This window comes from Natator depressus, chromosome 11 (genome assembly GCF_965152275.1).
Source record: "Natator depressus isolate rNatDep1 chromosome 11, rNatDep2.hap1, whole genome shotgun sequence".
NCBI classification, from domain to species: domain Eukaryota; kingdom Metazoa; phylum Chordata; order Testudines; family Cheloniidae; genus Natator; species Natator depressus.
This window is the reverse complement of record NC_134244.1, coordinates 42053960-42075699: the sequence shown is the minus strand read 5'-3', so window position 1 is coordinate 42075699 and position 21740 is coordinate 42053960. Positions and strand designations below refer to the sequence as shown.

At 39.0% G+C, this 21740-nt stretch overlaps 1 protein-coding gene across 5 annotated transcripts in view; it reads left to right on the top strand.

Annotated features, from left to right (window-relative positions):
* The window catches only part of CHN1 (chimerin 1), a 148485-nt gene that overhangs the window by 39654 nt on the left and 87091 nt on the right, over positions 1-21740 (top strand). For 2 of the 5 annotated variants that reach the window (XM_074967619.1, XM_074967620.1), the window contains exons 4-6: positions 3178-3233; positions 12929-12960; positions 14166-14279. In XM_074967619.1, the coding sequence (XP_074823720.1) occupies positions 3178-3233; positions 12929-12960; positions 14166-14279 (202 nt within the window). Of the gene's footprint in view, positions 1-3177; positions 3234-12928; positions 12961-14165; positions 14280-21740 lie in introns of those variants that run through there. The other 3 variants (XM_074967622.1, XM_074967621.1, XM_074967624.1) reach the window with 2 other exon arrangements.

The window sequence follows — 21740 nt, the reverse complement described above, 5'->3', positions numbered from 1 at the left end:
AAAGACCTTTTGAATCATTTAGTTAATGACTTTGCTAATGCAGGATTATTCTCTACAGCAGGGGTTCTCAAACTGGGGGTTGGGACCCCTCAGGGGATCGCAAGGTTATTACATGAGGGGCACGAGCTGTCAGCCTCAACTCCAAACCCTCCAGCATTTGTAATTGTGTTAAATATATAAACAAGTTTTTTAATTTATAAGGGGGATCGTACTCAGAGACTTGCTATGTGAAAGGGGTCACCAGTACAATAGTTTGAGAACCACTGCTCTACAGTATATATTCTAGGTCTAAATGCACAGAACTTCCATCTTTTCTGAAACATTCACTTTCAGTTTCCATGAGTCCTGCAGATATTGGATGGTTCTGGTACAACAGGCACTTACTTTGTAGACAGCATTGCCAACCCCAAACATTCAAAAATCATGAGTTGTGCCTCAAAACCCCCAAAACATTAGTGTTGGGGTTTTTTTACTTGCCATCTGGTTTCTGAGCATTTAAGATGAACTCAAGTAATAGTTTCAAGCTTTTCTCTGCTGCCATGAAGACTAGAAACTTAGATTTTTTTTAAAAAATCCCAAAAGCTGAGATTCTTGTATAATCTCTAGTTTCCAGACGCTGAGCCTTTAACTAAAACATCTAATATTGTGATACTCATGAGAAATTCAAGAGGGTTGACAACACTGCATAAGCCTTAAAATTTTAGCAACTTCAGAACCTTTTAAAACTTATTTTAAATTAATTGAAATGAATGAAAAATAAGCAGCAAGGATAGGGAAAAATGCTAAAGATTTTCTCCCAGCTGTCTTTGGTCTTCTCTTTAGATAGTTTAATGTGAAGGAACTGAACGTGAGTAACAATCTCCAACCCATTCAACTGCTGTCGCATAATTGCGGTGGTTGGAACCTCAGTCTGCATGTGAACCTAGAAGCAATCTCTGTGTGTGGCTTTGAATCATAACTTATTACATCAGTGGCTTGCCATATGTCAAGCCAGTCACTTAAAATAAAGGCACTTACACATAAAGTGACTTGAAGCAAGCTTTTGCCTTGTAGACGATGGTTAAAGAATAAAATTGGAGTACATTGTAGCTTTTATATTAAACATCATTAATCATAACAGCTGTTCACCTAGTGTTTGTCACCAAGTTCTGTATGTTTTGCTTTCAGTTGCAAATATTAATAATAAATCACTGTACCTTCTGTGAACTCAATGAACTCTGCCTTTTGGTTCATTTTATTTTACGCCCTCATCTATAATGAGGTGTCCAACCTTTACAACACCAAAGCCTCGTTGGCAGCTATCCCAGTAGCTAAAGCAACGCACATCATTTGTAGATGCAACTTATGTTTTTCATAATTTTCCGTAATTAGAAGTAAGTGCACACAGTCATATTATTTGCTTGTGTTGCTGTCTCGATGAATGAATAGAAATGTCTTATTCGAGTTCACTAGGAATAGTAGCGGCAAGGAAACAGCAGCTGATAGCTTGGTTCTCATGCAGCAGTTATAGAAAAAGGATAGAGAGCACATTTTATAACTTGACAGACCACATAGTGTGTTCCTGACCTGCAAAGAATAAAAGGCACAGTCTTTGAGGAGAAGGTCATCTTCAGAAAATCTTTCTAATGTTGATGTGAGGCAAGAAATGATTACCTTGAATTTTTTAGTGCTCTACGGAGCCTGTCACTTGTGGCTATCCATCATCATATTTTCAAATCTAAAATTATCCGTTCTCTTGCTCTGAATTTTTTCATATAAAATCTGAGCTAGTTCTCCACAAGTATCAGATTTGGATCAGGGAATAATTTCTTCATTTGTGGCATAAAATATTATTTTTATAGTGGAAACTGGGAGTAGTCCATCCTGAGGAAAATAAATGTTCATGCTGTACTTCCAATGAAAGTTGCTAATTTTACATTATTTTGCTGTTTTTTCATCACTTGCAAACATCACCTTTTTAATATCTCTGCAAAACAGTTTTTTAAAAGTGGTGAAATAGGTTTTTTTAATGAAATCAAGATAAAAACGTTGCTCCTCCCTTTCCCCCCTTTGGAACAAGGATCTCTAGTGTGAATATTTACTTGTCATCTAACACTTAGCCATTTTCTCCATTGTGATTCTTATATTCTTAGCATTTTAACGAAGTATGAGTGTCAGAAAAATAGTTATGGTCAAATGCCAAGCATAATAAAATAAAATCTCATTGGATAAACTAATTTATGATCTTGTTACGTGAAAGAAGTGACAGCACATGTTATCAGAGTCCTTTGCGAGTAATATTGTTTGAAAATTAATTTAATTTTAAGGGATTACATCTCTCAATGTCTATTTCAGAAAGAAATCTAATCAGATCAGAATTTTTATAATGATAAAATAAGTATCAACAGCCTCATTTTTAAGGTGATTTGCCAAATCAAACTACTTTAGAAGGAGGAGCTGAATGTCCCTCCTTTATAGCACAGTAGCATGTTACTATCATAAATTTACAACTTACTTTTAAAAATGCCTTGGTCTTGGTGAGGTTCAATTTTTAAAGGATAACAAAAATAGATATTTTGGTATTTGTACCCATTTTAAAATAGGTTACATTTTAGGCCTTGACTATGGGAAACTGCCCACTGAATGACCATAGGTTCACAGCCATAAACGACATTTTGTTTGCTCAGAAAGGTTAGTGAGCAATCATAAAGACAGAGGGCCTGATTCTACAAAGCTCTGAGTTTCTTCTTCAAGGTCCTGAAGAGCTTCAGTCCCAAGTGAAATCAATGGGAGTTGAAGGTGAGCAGCGCCTTGCAGGACGTGGTCAGTGCCTTACAGCACTGACTGTGAACCCTCTTGCTGAAGACCAGAGTTGTAGAACCAACATGTTTTTGATGTATTGTGAAATGAAGTTTGCATTGATCATAACTTCTGTTCTTTTCTGCCTAAGTCTAGCTTTTTTCCCACCTTGCCCAGTTATTACACAGTAATTAATTAGTTAAATGAATTCTAATAGCGAGTGGTTTCTGATTCATTGTGAATCAATTATAATATCTTGGCTTATGTATCCCTCTGCACAAAATCTTGCAGCAGGTATTTTTTTAATCAAAATTTAATGTTATAAAATGCATAATATAACACAAACAATTCTGTGTTAAGCAGAAAACTGAAATATATTTAACTTCTGCCTTCTCTCAGTGTATCAGTTGCAACAGGAAGCTCCCCATCCTAGAAGGATTACCTGCACTTTTGAGGTGGGTATTATAATGATCCAAAGCTTTACATTGTCCACAAACTCCAGATCCATCCACGCACGCGACATTCTGAACAACTACTACATGGGAGACATGGAAGTATTATGTAGAGGGCAACTTGAATACATTGCTTTTGCTGAAGTTAAAGGGGCACCGTCAACTGGAAATCTGGTTAATTTAAAATAAGAGTTAAAAAGATTTTCAGGTACCACATCTGCCCTCTGCAAAGACCTGGTAACTTTAGCAATTTTTATTTACAGTTACACTTTTCTATTTTTATAAAACATTTCTCTGTCCCCTCTTTTGTGTGAAAGATGCCCACAAACGGGAAACTGACTGTACAGAGCAAATACCAAGACTGTCCCTACGTTATTAAATGCACATAATAAATACAGTGAAAGAACAGTGAATTCCTCCTCCCATCCCAATCTTTCAGTAATAGTCACCTGAAGCATTACTGGCAATAGTAGCTAAAACAGACAGAAAGTGTGGGCCCTGGTGCTTCAGTTGTGGAATCCTATTGAAGCATAGGGAATACCCATCAGTGCAGAGGGTCAGCTCATATAGCTCAGATTGTAGGATCAGGACCTAAAGTGATACTGTCCCTTTAATGCTGTTTAACAAGACTAGCATTCTTTCGTAACTGTTTTGAAATTGTAGATTAAAATATAGGAGTGTTTTAATTGATATTGAACATCATGTCAGTAAGTTTTTATGCGTAACTCTATCCCATTGCTACATCTAGGAACTTGGGAAACATCAGTGTCAATTTTAAGAATGCTGAAATGTTGGGTTTGATTCATTAAATGATATTACAAAACAGTGCTCATACTAAACCATTGCAAGTTATTGAATTGTTCAGATTTAATTGCAACAGTTTTATCATGCAACAAGAGAGAGGAAATTAATCTCTGGAATGTGTTTGTCATATTGACATAGCATTAAATATAATGGAGCATAGTACTGTCAGGGGCATTAATAGCTTACAGCTTAGATCACAAAGAGGATTACTTTACTGACTTAAACAGGGATTTCTCTGTACTCTCTTTCAAATGCCCAATTGCAGTTCTTCCAAATAGTCTGTCAAGTTCTAGGATAAAAAATAGAGATTTAATGGGAGTCAAATGCTTCATTTTAATGGAAACACCCTCATCTTCCATGATTAACCTGGCAGGTTTGCATTTTTGCAATAGGTGTTTAGCTATAGTTGATCACTCTTTCATGTAGCTATATCTTGATCAAGCGTGACAGACTAATTTTTTAATGGAACGTGTCTCAGCAAGAAAAATTAGTTTTAAAAAATGTTTTGTGCTGTTAATGAGTTTGCTAATAAGGAAACAACATCTAAGCTGTTATTGTTTCTGTACAGAAAGCTTACACATTAATATTGAAGTTGAGATTTTAATCACACAGAAATAATTACATTCACAGGTTTTGTTTCCACTTCAACCTTTCTATTTTTCCTTTCATGTATTCAGCACAATAGGATTTTTTGTGATATCACTCAAAATGACACATATTCATTTGGGTATGGTGCTTTTTTACTCCCTGCCTGTGGTGGGGCGGCTGCGCAGAACCCAGCCAATCAGGAAATGGCTCATTGGGAGAGCCAATCAAGAGAAGGCTTACTGGAGCAGCCCATATATAAAGGGCTGCTCAACAGAGCAAAGGCAGTTTCTTCTTGGAGGACAAAGGGAAAGAACTGTCTGCTGAGGAGCACCGTAGATATTACAGTGCTGGGCAGAATAGCGGAGCAGTAGGGGAGCTCTTGGCCGACCATGGCCAGACTGAGGCCCTGAAGCAGGGCAGGGAAGGTGCTAGGGCTACAGGGGAAGTGGCCCAGGGAAAGTAGGCAGCAGAAATAGGAGGAGGGGCAGTAAGTGGCTGCCAGCTATAGGGTCCCTGGGCCGGGACCCAGAATAGCGAGCAGGCCTGGGTCCCTCCCGCTCTTTACCCATACTTGCCAATGAGGAGAGTGGCCTAAATTCAGACTGCAGTTTGCCCCTGAAGCCAGGGGCTGGACTAGAAACTTTAGTTGGCTGCTGAGGCTAGTGGAAGGACTGAAGACTGCCTGTCACCCGAAAGTGGGGAGACAGCGGGTTGGGGCACAGTCGGAGGACACCGTGGTCCGGGAGCACCGCGGGTTCAGATGGTGGAGACGGTGGAGGAAGTGGAAGGGATGACGAGCAAGACATCGCTAGTAAAAGGTGCCCTGGTGGTCCAAGAGAGCTAATTCCCAGCACGACCAGTAAGAGGTACCGCGGCGGTGGTTCTGCACCGTTACACTGCCCTAAACTGTTGTGTACTGTTGGTAGGTGTCAAGAAATAACTGCTGCTTTCCTCCCCAAAGGTTTCTGTGTTTCAGTGGTGGGTGAAATGCATCCAGTGTATATACATTTTAAGACTATAAAGCGCTCTTGGCAGGCTAATAGTGTAGACTGTTACATTTATTTATTTTGATGAGCTGTATCTTACATTGCCCGGCATTGTCTGTTGGTGTAACGAAAGACTGTATTGTAATGCATATGAATACTATGATAATGGGTGCCACTCAGGTACCTAGACAGTATGGGAACCTGAACTATACATGTCCTAATTTTTGTGTAGTCAGAGTCTCAACTTTACTATTGATATGTATAGCTTTCAGGATAAACTTCCCTTCTTAAATAAACAGAGAAATACAAAGTATGCAGGAATAGTGCAGTTGGAACTGCATGAAGAGGCCTTATAGAAAATAAAATAATGACTGCAGTTTGGTGCACAACATGTATGCTTCATGGACTTTTTTCCCCATAGTGGAGAGTTACCTATAATAATACAGAGGAGCTCTAGCCTTGTTTAGCTTAATAGATCTCTCAGGAGCACAGCACATGCCAATTTGGCTGCAGGCTGGTGTTTCTGTTAATGATTAATGCCCTGGGAAATGAGAGATCATGAGCAGGAGTCATGCAAAGATCTCCTTTATCATATTAGCAATACCACTAGACTGCTAAGGCAAGATATAAAAGATATTAAGTCATATACTATAGATAAACATTTTGGCATCTATTTCAATTGCAGTAGTAGAACAAGCCTAGAACACCAGCTGGTCATTCATTCAAATTCTAATCAGATCCATACTTGCATTATTTTTAAAATCAGACAAGATCAGGCCAATTCATACTGGGGAGATCTTCAGGCATCCAGATGCTGCCACTTCAATTACAATTTACCTTTACTTAATTTTCTCATCCCAAGATGTATGTATATCGTTGCAGTGTCATTGAGTTTACACATTAGTTTTAACATTTTATAAGTTATTGTACAGGTGGCAAATTGCAATTCGTGGTTATTTTAGGAAGAAATAGGCTGGAACTGAGCAGTGCTCACCTTGAATTACTGATGCAAGTTCTAGAGGGTATGTAGGTTTACTATAAAAAGAAAAGGAGTACTTGTGGCACCTTAGAGACTATAGGTTTACTATAGGTTTCAGAGTAGCAGCCGTGTTAGTCGGTATCCGTAAAAAGAAAAGGACTACTTGTGGCACCTTAGAGACTAACAAATGTATTAGAGCATAAGCTTTTGTGAGCTACAGCTCACTTCATCGGATGGTGAAGTGGAAAAGAGAGATTTTATGTACACAGAGAACATGAAACAATGGGTGTTACCATACAGACTGTAACAAGAGTGACCAGGAAAGGTGAGCTATTACCAGCAGGAGAGCGGGGCTGGGGGGGGGGGGGGGGGGAACGTTTTGTAGTGATAATCAAGGTGGGCCATTTCCAGCAGTTTACAAGAGCAGTAGGAGGGGAAATAAACAAGGGGAAAGAGTTTTACTTTGTGTAATGACACATCACTCCCAGTCTTTATTCAAGCCTAAGTTAATTGTATCCAGTTTGCAAATTAATTCCAATTCAGCAGTCTCTCCTTGGAGTCTGTTTACTATATAGTACCTAGAAAGGTCTCCACGTTTAATCCTGTAATTGTAAAGTCTGTCAGACTCAACAGAGATGAGTGTTTGTACAATCACTTGTGAACATTCATAACACAAGGTTTCAGAGTAGCAGCCGTGTTAGTCTGTATTCTCAAAAAGAAAAGGAGTACTTCATTGGATGAAGTGAGCTGTAGCTCACGGAAGCTTATGCTCAAATAAATTTTTTAGTCTCTGAGGTGCCACAAGTACTCCTTTTCTTTTTGCGAATACAGACTAACATGGCTGTTACTCTGAAATCTGTCATTAGTCTCTAGGGTGCCACAACTACTCCTTTTCTTGTTGCAAATACAGACTAACACGGCTGCTACTCTGAAACTTGCCCATAACAATGTTTTTCATTACAAGTACTGAACATACTGTGCAGCTGAGCCACAGCTGAAGTGAAAATATATTCAGTGAGTAGAAACGTGTTTATCCTTTTTCTGTGGTCTAAGCTCCTCCTGCTAGCTGAGCTTTGATCTGCTCTTTCTCAGCTGGGTTTCTATTAGCAGCCATGAGTGAGGGAGCGGGGAGCAGAATCTTCTAAGTAATTGAATAGTTCTGTTGTATAAGTAATTTTATAAATATTAGGAAGAGAATCCTAGTCCAAAGAATATCAGAGATTAGGGGGAGGGAGTAATATGTAATTTGGTATGGTATTAATTGTTATTCCTCTTGTTGAAATAAGCAGGATGATTAAAGAAAAAGGTACTTGCCAAAGAGTAATTGGAAATCACACCATAAATAATGTTTATTCAAGGTGCAAAGGCACATGCTGCTACAAGAGATAATGTAGAGAGACATTACCAGCAAATAACCCAGTAACTTGAAAATGGTACTAAAATACTCCAACTATCCACTCTAACTCTGCTGAGGTCAATGGGTAATGTCAGGATAAAGGACTGGAGAATCAGCCCTTGGTTTTTTGGTTATGTGATGATGCAGCACAGCTGAGGCAGTTAACACTATAGCATTTTGAGTGAAAATAGCATTGTGAGTTAGTGCTGTAAATACTTAAGGATCTTTGAATTCTACATCAGATTCATACTGTGATTATAATATGAAATGTGGGTGCATTGTCCAAAGCATATTGTGGTTGCCTCTCTGGGCTGTGTGTGCATGCACGTGTGTGCGCATGAATATATATGTATAGTTAGAATCCGTCTTCAGGGCACCCCTTGCTGTCACAGCAGGGCACCTCACAATGAATTTAAAATAATCATATGTGAAAGGATATCAAGCCAGCCAAATGATTGAGTTAATTAAAATTACTGCCCTTTTTCGCCTCATAATAAGACTCCATCCTAATCTCGTGCTAATGGCTAACAAGCCTGATTGAGCAGCATATCTAAATACCCTTGTCAAAGCAGCCTCTATGGGTAGCTAAGAAGCATTTGATCACACTGAATGGGGGTATTTAATGTAAGTTGTTAAATTTAATCTTCAAGATGAGTTCATATGAATGAGCTTCACCCTAGGTGACTTCCCAAGGCACTGAGGACATTTCAGAATGACACAGTCAAGTGTCAGAGTGGTAGCCGTGTTAATCTGTATCAGCAAAAAGAACGAGGAGTACTTGTGGCACCTTAGAGACTAACAAATTTATTTATTTACGGTCAAGTGTGAGGCGCATGCCAGGTCTACACCATTTATCTATTCACCCACTTCAGTTTTATTAGCCATACACCATAGTTTAGGGGAAAATATAGAAACAAAACCAGAGCAGGACCATAGTGACTTGTGTGTTACAGTGCCTCGCACAATGGGGCCTAGATCCTTCCTGGGCTCTCTGGGCACTACTACAGTACAAATAATAATAATAATTGACAACCAATACCACATGGGTACCACTGTTATTTTCCATTCTAAGTACAGGGGAAAGTGTGCTATCTCTCATACCACCGAGTAGTAACTGTGAGTAAATGCTGACTTTAAAAAAAAAAAAGTACTAATTAGAACTGTGAGAATAACTGATTTTTCAGTTCACTGGCAGTTCCAAAAAATAAAATAAATTCTGTTTGGGTCAAACGGGGGGGAAAAAAAGTCCAGAATTTCCAGCACATTGAAAAAGGCGCTTCGAACCTATCATGTCATTCTCACATTCTCTTTCTGGCCCAATGACTATTCAAGTATTTTATAGAAAGTAGAACAGCTTCAATAGTAGAAACTGAGAGAGCTCCATCCCAGAATCCCCTGTAGCCTGGTGGTTAGGACACTCACCTCGGCAGGGGACACCTGGATTCCAGTCCCTGCTTCAGTGAATATTTAATTATTTATACAAAGTGGGACAGCTTCAACAGAAGACATTGAGACACCTCCATCCCCAGCATACTACATCACCCAGGACACTCACCTAAGATGTGGGAGACCTTGGTTCAAGTCTCTGCTCCAGAGCATCCCCATCCCACCTCATTCTTATGCATCGTGCCGAAATACTCTTGCTGATGTAGCCCAAGACACTGAAATGTTTCTTTTTTATTATATGATTCATTTAAACATTTCTGAAGTTTTCTCTTTTTTTCATGTTTGACTAAAACAAATTGTCAAAATCGACACGTATTTGCAGAATGTTTCAGTCTTCCCAAAGCTGCATTTTTCAGAGGAAAAAAATGCTGGCCAAAATTTTTTGCCTAGATATAGAACTGACATAAAAAGTCTTTGCTAATACAAGAATCAACTTTTATGAACCCTGTACAAACCATTGCTATGATTATTGAAATGATAAGACAATTTACAAACTACTCTGAAAAATTTCTGAAACTCAAGGAAATTTAGCACTGACATTTACTTGGATGCAAGAAAAAATGAAGGCGTGGGGGACACATCTTATGCCTCATGTTAAATAAAATTTTCAATTAAGTGGCCCAGAAATACTGCAAAAAGCAAAAGACATTATGCGGAGATGGGGCACAGTTGGACTGACCTTTCTAGCAAGAATAGATTTAATTAAAATGATCATTCTCCTTCAGCTGCTTCATTTTATTATGGCAATATCCATATTTCATCTCAGAAAGTAAGTGGCTCCAATCTTGGAAGGCATGATTTTGCTCCTTTACATGAGGGTTGAGAAGAGTGAGAATAAGCATCATGAAACTCCATCGTGGAGAGCAAAAAGGAGAGTTAAACTTACCAAATCTGTATAGTTACTTTGTCAGCTAACTTTAGCTATCCCCGGATCTGTATTGACCAGGATGACATACGTGGTGACTCAGAGAAATAGTGTTTCAGGAACTTTGTGGTATCAAAAGAAACTTTGCAAAAGATCATGTCAAGGTCAAACAGTGCTGCCAGTTCTGATGCACTTAATGGCAATATCAACTAAATTATGAAAAATGCTACGTGCTGACTAAAGAGATATGCCTGTGGGGAAACCTTTATGATAATACTCATAGTAAACACTGCAGAAAATAAGAGGCATATAATTTCCTGACCTACATTATATACTTGGCCTACAATAGTACAGTAATACATACAAATCAACTCTATTCCAAAGGCACAATCCAGCTGCTGCTAAAGTCAATGGAAAGACTCCCATTGATTCAGTGGGAGTTGGGTCAGGCCCTAACTGAATACATTCAAAATAAACAACAAAAAACCAATACAATAGGATGGGGTAATGAGACAACATGGTAGGTTATAAAGAAACAGGCATGTAAATTAGGTGGGCTCAGTTTATCTCCAATCCTGAATGGGTTCCCATTGTGCTAGATGCTGTACAAACACTCAGTGAAAGATTTCAGAGTAGCAGCCTCGTTAGTCTGCATTCGCAAAAAGAAAAGGAGTACTTGTGGCACCTTAGAGACTAACCAATTTATTTGAGCACAAGCTTGTGCTCAAATAAATTGGTTAGTCTCTAAGGTGCCACAAGTACTCCTTTTCTTTTTACTCAGTGAAAGGTAGCCCCTGTCCAAAGAGCTTACAGCCTAAATGAAGAAAAGTGGACGGAACAGTTTGAAGGAGTGAGGGCAGCCAGGCCCAGGTTCAGAGCAGTGGTAATTTGTCCTTTTAATTTATCATCCAGCAAAGTAAAGTCCCACACCCAGTCTGAGTGCCTGTAGTTACTCTCCAGCTGAGTTTTGCTTTGACAGTTTGCACTAATCTTCTGCCACTTCACATTCTCATCTTGTTTGCACACTCAGATTTTATTGTGATTTGGATATTTTCTTGGAGTGCCATGTTGGCCATTAATCCCATGACAGGTATCTAAATTTTTTTAAGTTACTTATACAGAGTTTTTATGCACAGTATTTCAGTGTGTGTGTGTGTGTGTTTTTAATGCTTTCATCTTCTCTACTTTCATATTGCTCCGAAAGTATAAAATGAAGTGGTTAGCCTGGCAGGAGGAGGGAAATTAGGACCTCATCCTGCAAAGTTTTATGCATGTGTTTGCCTTTAGGCATGTGAGTAGTCCAACTCAGATCAATGGGACTACTTGCATGATTAAAGTCAAGCATTTCTTTGCAGAATAGAGGCCTAATTTTGCTTCTCTAGTAATACAGGCTTTCTGTTGTAATCTAGTCAGAGGTATAAAGCAAGTCGCAAGACTGTGGTTACATAAGTCAACTCTTGTTTCTTCCATTATAAGTTGTATTCTACATCTAAATTAATATATATGCACCAATGATTATAAAGTGCACACTTTAAAACATTATTGATCACTTCAATAATGAACACTGATTTTCTAAACTGATCAACCATCAGAATAGCTCTTTATTTCCTGTGACTGTGGAAGGATTGTTGTTGCTAGACTCTGCATCATATTTAATTTTTGACATCTCAGACATTTAAAGATGCCATTTAAATGGCATCTCAACAACAAGGGTGAAATATTTATTTTAGTTTGCTTGACATTTCCCTGAAAAGATGTGAGGATGAAACTGAAGCAGAAATATACTGTGAATGTTTTGTGCTTGATTATAGCTGGATCATCAGTGACTGCTCTGGTTAAGGTTGCATAACTGTTGAATTCTAAGCCCAAAGGATTTCCCAGTTCTATAGTCAGAGGAATGATGGTCTTGGGGTTAAGGCACTGCATTGGGATGCACATTGAGATTGTCAACTGTTTGGGGCAGAGACTGTCTCGTACTATGTGCTTGTACAGCAACTAGTCCAAAAGGGTCTTCATATTGGTGGGGCCTCTAGGTGCTATTGTAATACACAAATATGAAAGTTTTGGGTGCACAAGAAATGCAAGACTTGTATAATAACATTTCACTTACCACTGAAATGTAGCCACCTCTCAGGTGAAATATGGCAGTGGTTTAACAGTGCACGCAACACTTCAAGAAACTTTAGAAGAGGAAGATGACTTGTAAATTGACGATTTTTAAAAAATGTGTTTCTAGATTATCACACGCACTAATGCCAAGAAAAAATGGCATGTATCATTTTTTTAAAATTTGCAATTTGGGCATATAGTAGTTGGACAAAGTTACTTATGTGGCTTAGAAAAGCACCAGCATGCACGTGGTTTCAAGAGACTGTCCATTTCAGCATTTAAATAGGGTGTTTCCTCAGGTTGTGTTTAGATTGTTTCAGAGTGTAGTGTTGGACCTTTCAATGTGTCTTCTTACGCTGTACCCACTGGAAAAGTAATGTAGTGCTGAGTGATTCTTGTCCTTTCCCTTCAGATACACCATATGTTCTCTCCTATTTTTTAAAAAGTTGTTTTATACAAGGTGTTCATTATGTGGCATTTCTTCTGCAAGTAAAATATTTAAAATGTTGTTTGTTTTTTCAATAGGTAGAGAACAGACCCAAATATTATGGAAGAGAGTAAGTAATGTGCTGCTGTGAATCACTGAGTCTAATGTGAGTGGGTGTCAGCTCATGTTCAATGTTGAGTAAAGGTGCTGCAAGTGCACCCCATGGCCTTTTCATCTCCTCTGTGTGTTTAACACCACAGGAATGTGGGGCTAGCTGTGCTAATAGTTTTAATTTGCAGGACATTTTGCCTTGCAAAGTGGTGACTCTGCAGTAGCCTACCCTCTTGGCTGTTCAGCATACTGTATGTGGGACCTTGTCAAGGTCACGCATTACATTTTGATGTGTACATCTTGAGTGTTCACTGTGAAATTCTGCTCTGCCCTGTTTCTGCCAGTCTGCTCGTTGGGCATGTGCAGCAAGGAACTTTGCTCCAACTTAATCACACTACTCTTGCTTCCCTGCAAACTCTAATTTGGCTATGGCATTTTGCCCTCCTCACATCACCCCTGCAGTGTCAGATGGATACGGTATTCTTCAGTTCTGCATTATCTGGGAAAGTAGAGTGCTGCTGTGCTTCACAGGGGTGGTTGGCTCTTTCCACCTCAAAGATGGAGGTGCTGCAATGAGTGTGTGTGTGTGTGTGTGTGTAAAACTCTCTTTGGGGCCATTTGAAATGCCAAATGCTATAAAAATTCACATTATCATTTGTATTTCCCTGTCCTCCATTTCACTGCATTAAGCAAAGATATTGTATGTTTGTGTTTATTTTGGTATCAGTGTGTGTAAATTGTGCACTTTCTTATGCAGATTATTAGTCAGATTAAATGGATCACTTGAGCCCCTGGCAAACTAGCAAACTGTCCCTCTGTATTGGAAAGTGTGAGTACCCCTAGCATAGAATATTAAGCTAATGGGTAACATGGACACTTGTCTATTAAACTAATGTAAGATATCCATGTTATGAAAAGAATGCACTTGTTCTGTAATGAAAGAGTGTTCTTCCCATGCTGTCTGTTAAGTGATTTTGACGGCTAAAGCCTACCAGCCGCAAATAATCATGCTGGCCAAATGCCAAGCAAAGAGAGAAATTAACATAATGACTAGGTTCCTGCTAATTACTGTAGTTTTTATGGAAGCTTGTTTTAAAAAGCCATAGTTTTTTGTTTTTTGTTTTTCTTTTTCCTTAAAAACAAACAAAGGTGTGGTCTAAGATTGAAAAACAATGTGTTTTGAAACAGCTTTGATTGCTAATAAAAATGAGTTTTGTTTGTTAGATTCCATGGTATGATCTCAAGAGAAGAAGCCGACCAATTATTAAGTGTTGCAGAGGGAAGTTATCTCATTCGTGAAAGCCAACGGCAACCAGGAACCTACACTTTGGCATTAAGGTTGGTAATTACCATTTTATTTTAAAAGTTATAGAATGTTTGTGACTATCTCATTATGGTGTTAAGATGAACTATTATTTAATTCCTTTAGAGAATTTTTTGTAATAGTGACCATTTAATGACATTGTATTTTTGTGGCTGGGTTACTGTTCAGTATCTTCAAAGTACTTTAAATCTTTCAGTGTGAGATTAATGTCTTGGGTTTGAAATACTGGGATAACTGTCTATGGCCGATTGGTTTTATTTTACTATAGATTTTCCCTCCTTCTCTCTTTTCCCATTGCCCTTCAGTTGTGTCCATAGACGCCACATCTGGATATTGAAAATGGAGATGGAGAAGAATTAGATAGTTCCTCTGTGATCCCATGTGACTAAACCCAACCTTGTATTTATTTGGTATCCAGGTCCTGTGGATCCCCCTCTTAGGCTGTGGGGGATCCTTTAGCAGTGGACGGGCTTCGCCCGCCTACTTCCCGGATCCCAGTAGGATCAAGATTGGTGACCTGTTGTAGGAGAGTAGCTGGTTGTCCTCCAGTGACTCATGAAACTACTCATACAGCCTGTGTGCCAGTCTAATCTGGCCTGTGAACTAGTGTCTATCCTTGAACAGTTGTGTGCCAACTGGGTGTGAATGCATGCCACCACCTCTATACAGCTATGAAAACTCAATCAGATTGTTTCCTAACTGAAATAGTTACAGAATGACTTTTACAGTTTTTTAGCTTTGTCATTTTATTGTTCTCAGAGATAATATGTGAAATGAATTGACTCTTCAGTTCTACATAGTTTAACTGAGTAGAGACCAGATCCAGGAAAACATTTAAGCATAAGCTTAACTTTAAGCACACGAGTAATCCTTCAGTAAGACTACTCATATTAAAAGCAGGCATATGCTTTCCCATATCAGCACCAGCTTTTCCATATCAGTGGTCACACATCGTTTTTCTCATTATCACTGTACAGCTGAAAGGATTCTGAAGCTAATAAGAGAAAAACAAATCTTGCAAATCTGAGTTTTAATTAGTTTCACTCTACGGTACTGTAAAGTGTTTTCCCTTTACTTCTTTAGTAGCTTTGGGTCCAGTACTGTAAACTGTACTCACATTGAGGCCGATAGTAAGCACTACTCAATAGGACTGCTCAGATGAGCAAGTGCTATGCAGTGTGAGGAAAGGTTGCAGAATTAGCCCCTTAGTTATGTTGAGTCCTGCATCCCATGTTTCACAGAGGGGAATAGAGAGCAGCATGGATTATGGGCTTACATTTTCCTGGATACCAGCTGTATTGATGGTAGATGGTCTGCCAGTCTGACCTGGAGGAACATGCTGTCCTGACCCCAAATATGGCAGTCAGATAGGGAGCAAGTCGGTGAGACCCACCAGCCAGACCTGAATATTGTTAGCGATGGAGCCTCTGTTTCTGCCCTTGCATTACTTCCAACCACTCTAAACAGACACAGTGTATAGGAAGCCTTGACAAAGCTAGGTTATGCATTTCCCACATGGTCTTTCCAAACCTGGCTCCCGTCACTCCATGGCGCCAAATGTCACTATTACTATTGAAAAAGAGCCCTCCAAACCCACAAAGAAGGAGACAAGATTTCCCCCTAATTCTGACCTGTATATCTGATGTAGTGTGACCAGATAGCAAGTGTTAAAAATTGGGACGGTCTGAGGCGTAATAGGAGCCCATATTAAAAAAAAGTCCCAAATATCGGGACTGTCCCTATAAAATCAGGATGTCTGGTCACCCTAATCTGATGATACACCTGATATGTCCATCTTGCAAGTACTGTACATATTAAAAGGGACTGAGAGACGCAGAGAGTCCTAAAATTTGATCCTCTGTTGTTTTTTTAATCTGTCCCACTGTATGTTGTGGGTGGTTTTTTTAGCATTACAATTCTATAACAAGAACTGCAACCATTTCATAATCTCTGCTCTTCAGTGAGACAAGCCAACAAATAATGCTGTTTGCTGCTGTGCATAATCACGCATACAGCACAAGCATACAATGTACAGTTTGCTCCATCCTTCCCTGTCCTTGTCATCTTTGTTCTTGCAAACAAACTGATAATAGATCCAAGTTGATGAGACTCCTGCTCTCTAAAGAACAGGAAACTTTTGAATTGCAATCTCTGCCTAGCCATGTTCTTGTGAGCTCATAAGAATAAAATAATACACACAGTAGAAAACAGTATGAAATGTGAGTTATCACATCACAAAAAAACTCCTGGCCCAAAAAACTGTGAGTCTTTGGTTAGTCATTTTTGCATTGTCCCCCTCCAAAAGGCAGGAATTTTAAGGGTTATTTGGGTATGTTAACTAGTGAGTCAGTTAGTGGGTATTTAAAACAAAGACACACAAAAACTGTTCTCCAGACATTCTATCTTCTGATATCAGATTTTTAAACATTCTAGCAAGAAACAGAGAGACACTTTGCTTCCAAAATTTGTAACCTACTGCTGTTCTCTACAAAAGTCCAACTGATGAGTTGCAGTTCCTCTGGAGCAAATATAGGATACCAACCTGAAAAAAATATGTTAAAATATCAGTAAATGCCCACAGGTCTCACAAAGAAACTTATCCAGCAAATGTTTATCTTTAGGACATGCTGGACATCTGGAAGAGCAATAGCAATTAATGAACGTGTTATACAACAAAAATAGACATATGGTTGAAATATTGATATCCTGGAATAATACACTGGGGTGAATGCGTTTTCTTAGAAAAAAATTACTGTATTTACATTTTAAAAAATAGACTGCAGTAAGATATTTTTTTCTGCAGTAATATGATTCTAACAGGAACATGAATTGACATTTAAATTGATTCACATGTGTGAATACAGCGGTATTATTATTTTTCATGGTCTAATGACTCCTTCCAGCCACTCCCCTGTAATAAAAATACATTCAAAACTGAACAAACTGTTGCAAGCCTTGTTTGAATGGCTGATCTAAAGAGAGAGAGATTCTGTCACTGAATTTTGTTCCTGCTCCTGCAAAACACACAGTGCCTTTGACCAGCAGGTGCTGATGTTGCTGGGCACCTTGCATGATGATTCTTGGTGTGGCTTATTTAATTTGAAAATGAGTAATTTTTTCCCAGGGTAACAGATTGTTCCTATATTTTAGAGAGAGGAAAAACATGATCAGGGCAATTACTGATCTGTTAGTCTGACCTCAGTAGTATGCAAGGTTTTAGCACAAATTGTGAAGGAAAGAATAATTAAATTCATAGAGGTAAAGGGGATGTAATGTGACATGGGTTTACCAAAGGTAGATCATATCAGCCTAACATGCTTTTCTTCTTTGAGAAAATAACTGATTTTTGAGATAAGGGAAGTACAGTAGATCTAATACACTTGGACTTCAATAAAACATCTGATATGGTACCACATGGGAAATTATTGGTTAAATTAGGGAAGATATAGATCAGTACACATATTGTAAGGTGGATAAGGAATTGGCTCTTAGGGGCTCACAATAAGAATTTCTGCTACAAACTGGGGGATCATCAGTTGGAAGTGACAGAGGAGGAGAGAGACCTGGGTGTGTGTCTCGATCACAGGATGACTATGAGCCGCCGTGATGCAGCTGTGAAAAAAGGCAAAAGTGATCTTGGGAGGTATCAGGCAAGGCCTTTCCAGTAAAGATAAAGTATTAATTCCATTGTACAAGGCACTGGTAAGACCTCATCTGGAATACTGTGTACAACTCTGGTCACCTGTGTTCAAGAAAGATGAATTTAAATTGTAACGGGCGCAGAGAAGAGCTGCTAGGATGATGAGGAGAATGGAGTGCCTATTTTATGAGTGGAGATGGAAGAGCTTAGCTTGCTTAATCTAGCAAAAAGAAGGCTGACAAAGGATATGATTGCTGTCTGTAAATACATTATGGGAAGTAAATACGAAGGAGCATGAAGAGCTATTTAAGCTAACGGATAATGCTGGCAGAAGAAGAAATGGATGTAAATTAGCCATGAACAAATTCAGGGTGGAAATTAGAAGGTTTCTAACCATCACAGAGGGGAGGTTCTGGAACAGCCTCCCAAAAGCAGTTGTGGAGCAAACTACTTAACTGGTTTTAAGAAAAAGCTGGACAGAGTTATGTGTATGATTGTAGGACAGGATTGCTTGTGATGGTAAGGGATAGTACTCAGCAGTCTGGGGCCTCACTTCCAGTTTCTGTCTTATATTCCTAAAGCTCATGCTACAAGGTTTCAGCCGGCCACTGGCAGGGGTTAGGAGGGTCCCCACCCCACCCCACCCCCAATGTATTCGGTGGAGTTTTTTCAGTCTCCTTCCTTTGAGGCATCAGGGATGGCCATGGCTAGAGATGGGATATTGTGGGGGTGGGCCAGGGCTGTGAGGTGGCACTGAGCATTCTCTCCCTCTCAGGTGCTTGACTGGCTGGTTCTGGCTCACGTGCTCCAGGTCTAACTGCATGCCATGTGGGGATAGAGAAGGAATTTTCCCCCAGGACAGATTGGTAGTGACCTTTGTAGTTTTTTGCATTTCTCTGCAGCATGTGGATGCGGGTCACTTTCCAGAATTATCTGAGTATGTCTCACTTAATCATTTCCCTGCCATTATTGGAGCCTCGGGTTCTGGTGCACCTCAGTCCCCCCTTTTCTCTGCTGGTGGCACACAATAATCTAGACTCCTGTGGGCTGTAATACTTTGATCTCATTTTGGCTCTTGGATTTAGTGTGTGGGTGCTGGGTGGTGTAGGTGGCCTATGATACAGAGGAGGCCAGACTAGATGATCTAATGGTCCCTTCTGGCCTTAAATTCTCTGACTCTAGGAGAAAGGTTAGTGTCTTCCAACTTTGACATTATCTTTTTCAAGGTAGAAAATCCCACTGAAAGCAACTTTTGCGGACAGTAAAGTATACATAGTGATGGATTTTACTACAGAAAAGAGCGTAAGGCAGCTCTCCCTCTGAAATTTAGTTTTTCTGCTGGCTTGGGAAAACGTTTAATATACCAGTTATAAAGAATGTTTTTAAATTATGGCCAGGCTGTATTTATGTAAGAGGTAACGTCAGTTGGATATAACATGGCAGGAAAATGCTCTCAGACTTCTTTAAATGCAGTGTTCATGCAGTTAACCTTAGTTTAATTTAAAGAAATTAGGATTTGGAATTATGCATTGAAATCTAAACATTGTACATGCAGATGCCATTTTACTGTGATTAAGCATTAGCTTGACCATCCTGGTTTTACCAAGGAAAATAGCTTGTGGTGTTGCTTTCCATTGCTGAAGCAAGTGATACCATATTATCCTGTTCGTTGCTCTCACTTTAAAATGTGTGAACGTGAACCCACACACTCTGTTATCTCATATGCCATAGCTGAATATGAGTGCTTCAGACCTTTCTGGCAGCACGTTTCCTACCCTTGGAGTTCCTAATGCTTCCAACATTTATTTTCCTTCCTAGAAGGAAGTAAGCAGCAGGCATATTCTTTCCATCAGTTGCAGGCAAGAGTTTTGCTCTTTGTTTCAGTTTTTCTCTCTTTGTTAGAAGATATTCATAGTATACCAGTGTTTCCAATAAGTGTGATGTTGGCTTTGCTTACTTACATCTAGTGTTTAACCCAATCCTTACTCTGTCACTGTAGTTACCATTACTGTTACTACTGCATTCTACTCTTATTTCAGCTTTGGAAATTTTCCTGTGCATACCTTGGTAGATAAAGAAAAATTTGCCTGTAAACTGTCAGATTTTTTTATGGGAACCAGTTAATTTTTTCCCCATTGCTACAATGTCAGGATGAATGGTCAGCTTCATCTGCAGCCTGGAGGTGACTTTGATAGCTGTTTATCTATATTCTAACTATCATTTCCCAGATCAGAAATGAGGAATGTCAGTGAGATGTGTCTTTGCACAAAATCCTGCCCCCTTTGACAGGACTCACATTGATTTCAGTGAGCTAGGATTTCACCCTCTGTGTCTAACTCCATGATTCAGTTTGATCTTTTCCTACTAGTATCACAGGTGGACCTAATACCTTTAAGGGAGAGTGGTCCAGCCCACCTGGGATTAATGAGCTAGTGTCCTGTTGGGCCTCGTGAGCAGGGATCCTAGAAATCTGTTTGCTGTGGAAAAATGTGGAAAACCACGAAATTTGCATTTTTACAGAGAATCTTTAGTTTTTACATTTTGTGAAAAAATAAAAACATATATTAACTATTAACTACATTTTACTGAAAGTGCCAGTGTCACATATTCAATGTGTGCAACCTTCCCCTCTTGTGGTTGATTTTTGAATGCACTTTAAATTTACATAGCTAAACATACTCAAGTAAACTGCTTCTGGCATATAGAGGTTACTCAAAGGTGTATAGTGGTTCGGGTTTTAATGGATCTCAAATTTCACTTCAGCCTCTAGACATGAGTAATTAAAGTTATGAAAAGACCATGAAAACTTTTAAATTCATCCCTAAAGACGATGTCACTGCTTTTGGCAAGGAAAAAATTTCATGTTGATGGTAATGTGCTGTTCTATACTATATGCAGAGAGGCTTTAGATTATGTTAGAAGGCAGACAATTGTTGAACACATGGAAAGCACTGAACATAAACTGAATGAAGAGAAATGAAAACAAGAGGCTGAATCAGCAGGGCCATCAACAACAGTGAAGAAACAGTGCACTGTGACTGGATCATTGCAGTGCGTTAAAAAAATTTTTTTTTCCTGAAAATCTAGAAAACAGACAGAAGTAAGAAATACAAATTGCAATTCTGTTAATTTTATTATAATGATTGATGGCACTGGTAAGCTTCAAACTTCCTTAAAAATTGTAAATACACCTATAAAACATTGTGTTCAACTGATACCTATATGTATTATGGCTAGAGAAACTTATGTTCAGTGTTTCATTTTAAATGTGGGCTGTGGTACATGGAGGTGCTAAGAAATTGGTTTGTTTTTTTTTTGTTTGCTTGTTTTTTTAATTAAATGTTCCAAAACTTTAAGGCAGCATGAAGGTTGCCCGGTCATGCCTCGTGCTCTTCTGTAATGCAGGGTGTGGTTAAACTCAAACCTCTGAAAACCAGGAAATGAGTTAAGGTAACGCAGCTTTAAACTGCTGAAAAACAGGTAATACAAAGTTAAGGTGCATGCCACCCCCACAATGCAACCTTAACTCTGTCCTCTTTGGATCCAGCAATAGTCACTGCGAATGGTTCAGTAAGACTAGTGCAAAGGTTAACAAACTACCAAGGGAAGTGGTGGATTCTCCATCTCTTGAAGGCTTCAAGTCAAGACTTATTAAGCTTAATACATCAGTATCTGGGGGAAATTCTATAGCCTGTGTTATATAGGTCAGACTATATGATCTAATGGTCCCTTAGAGCCCTAAAATCTATGAATTTACAATAAGAACATATAAGGAAGGACTAAGAGAACATGCCATTATTTGTGTTGTGTTCCACACACAAGAATTCCAGCATTT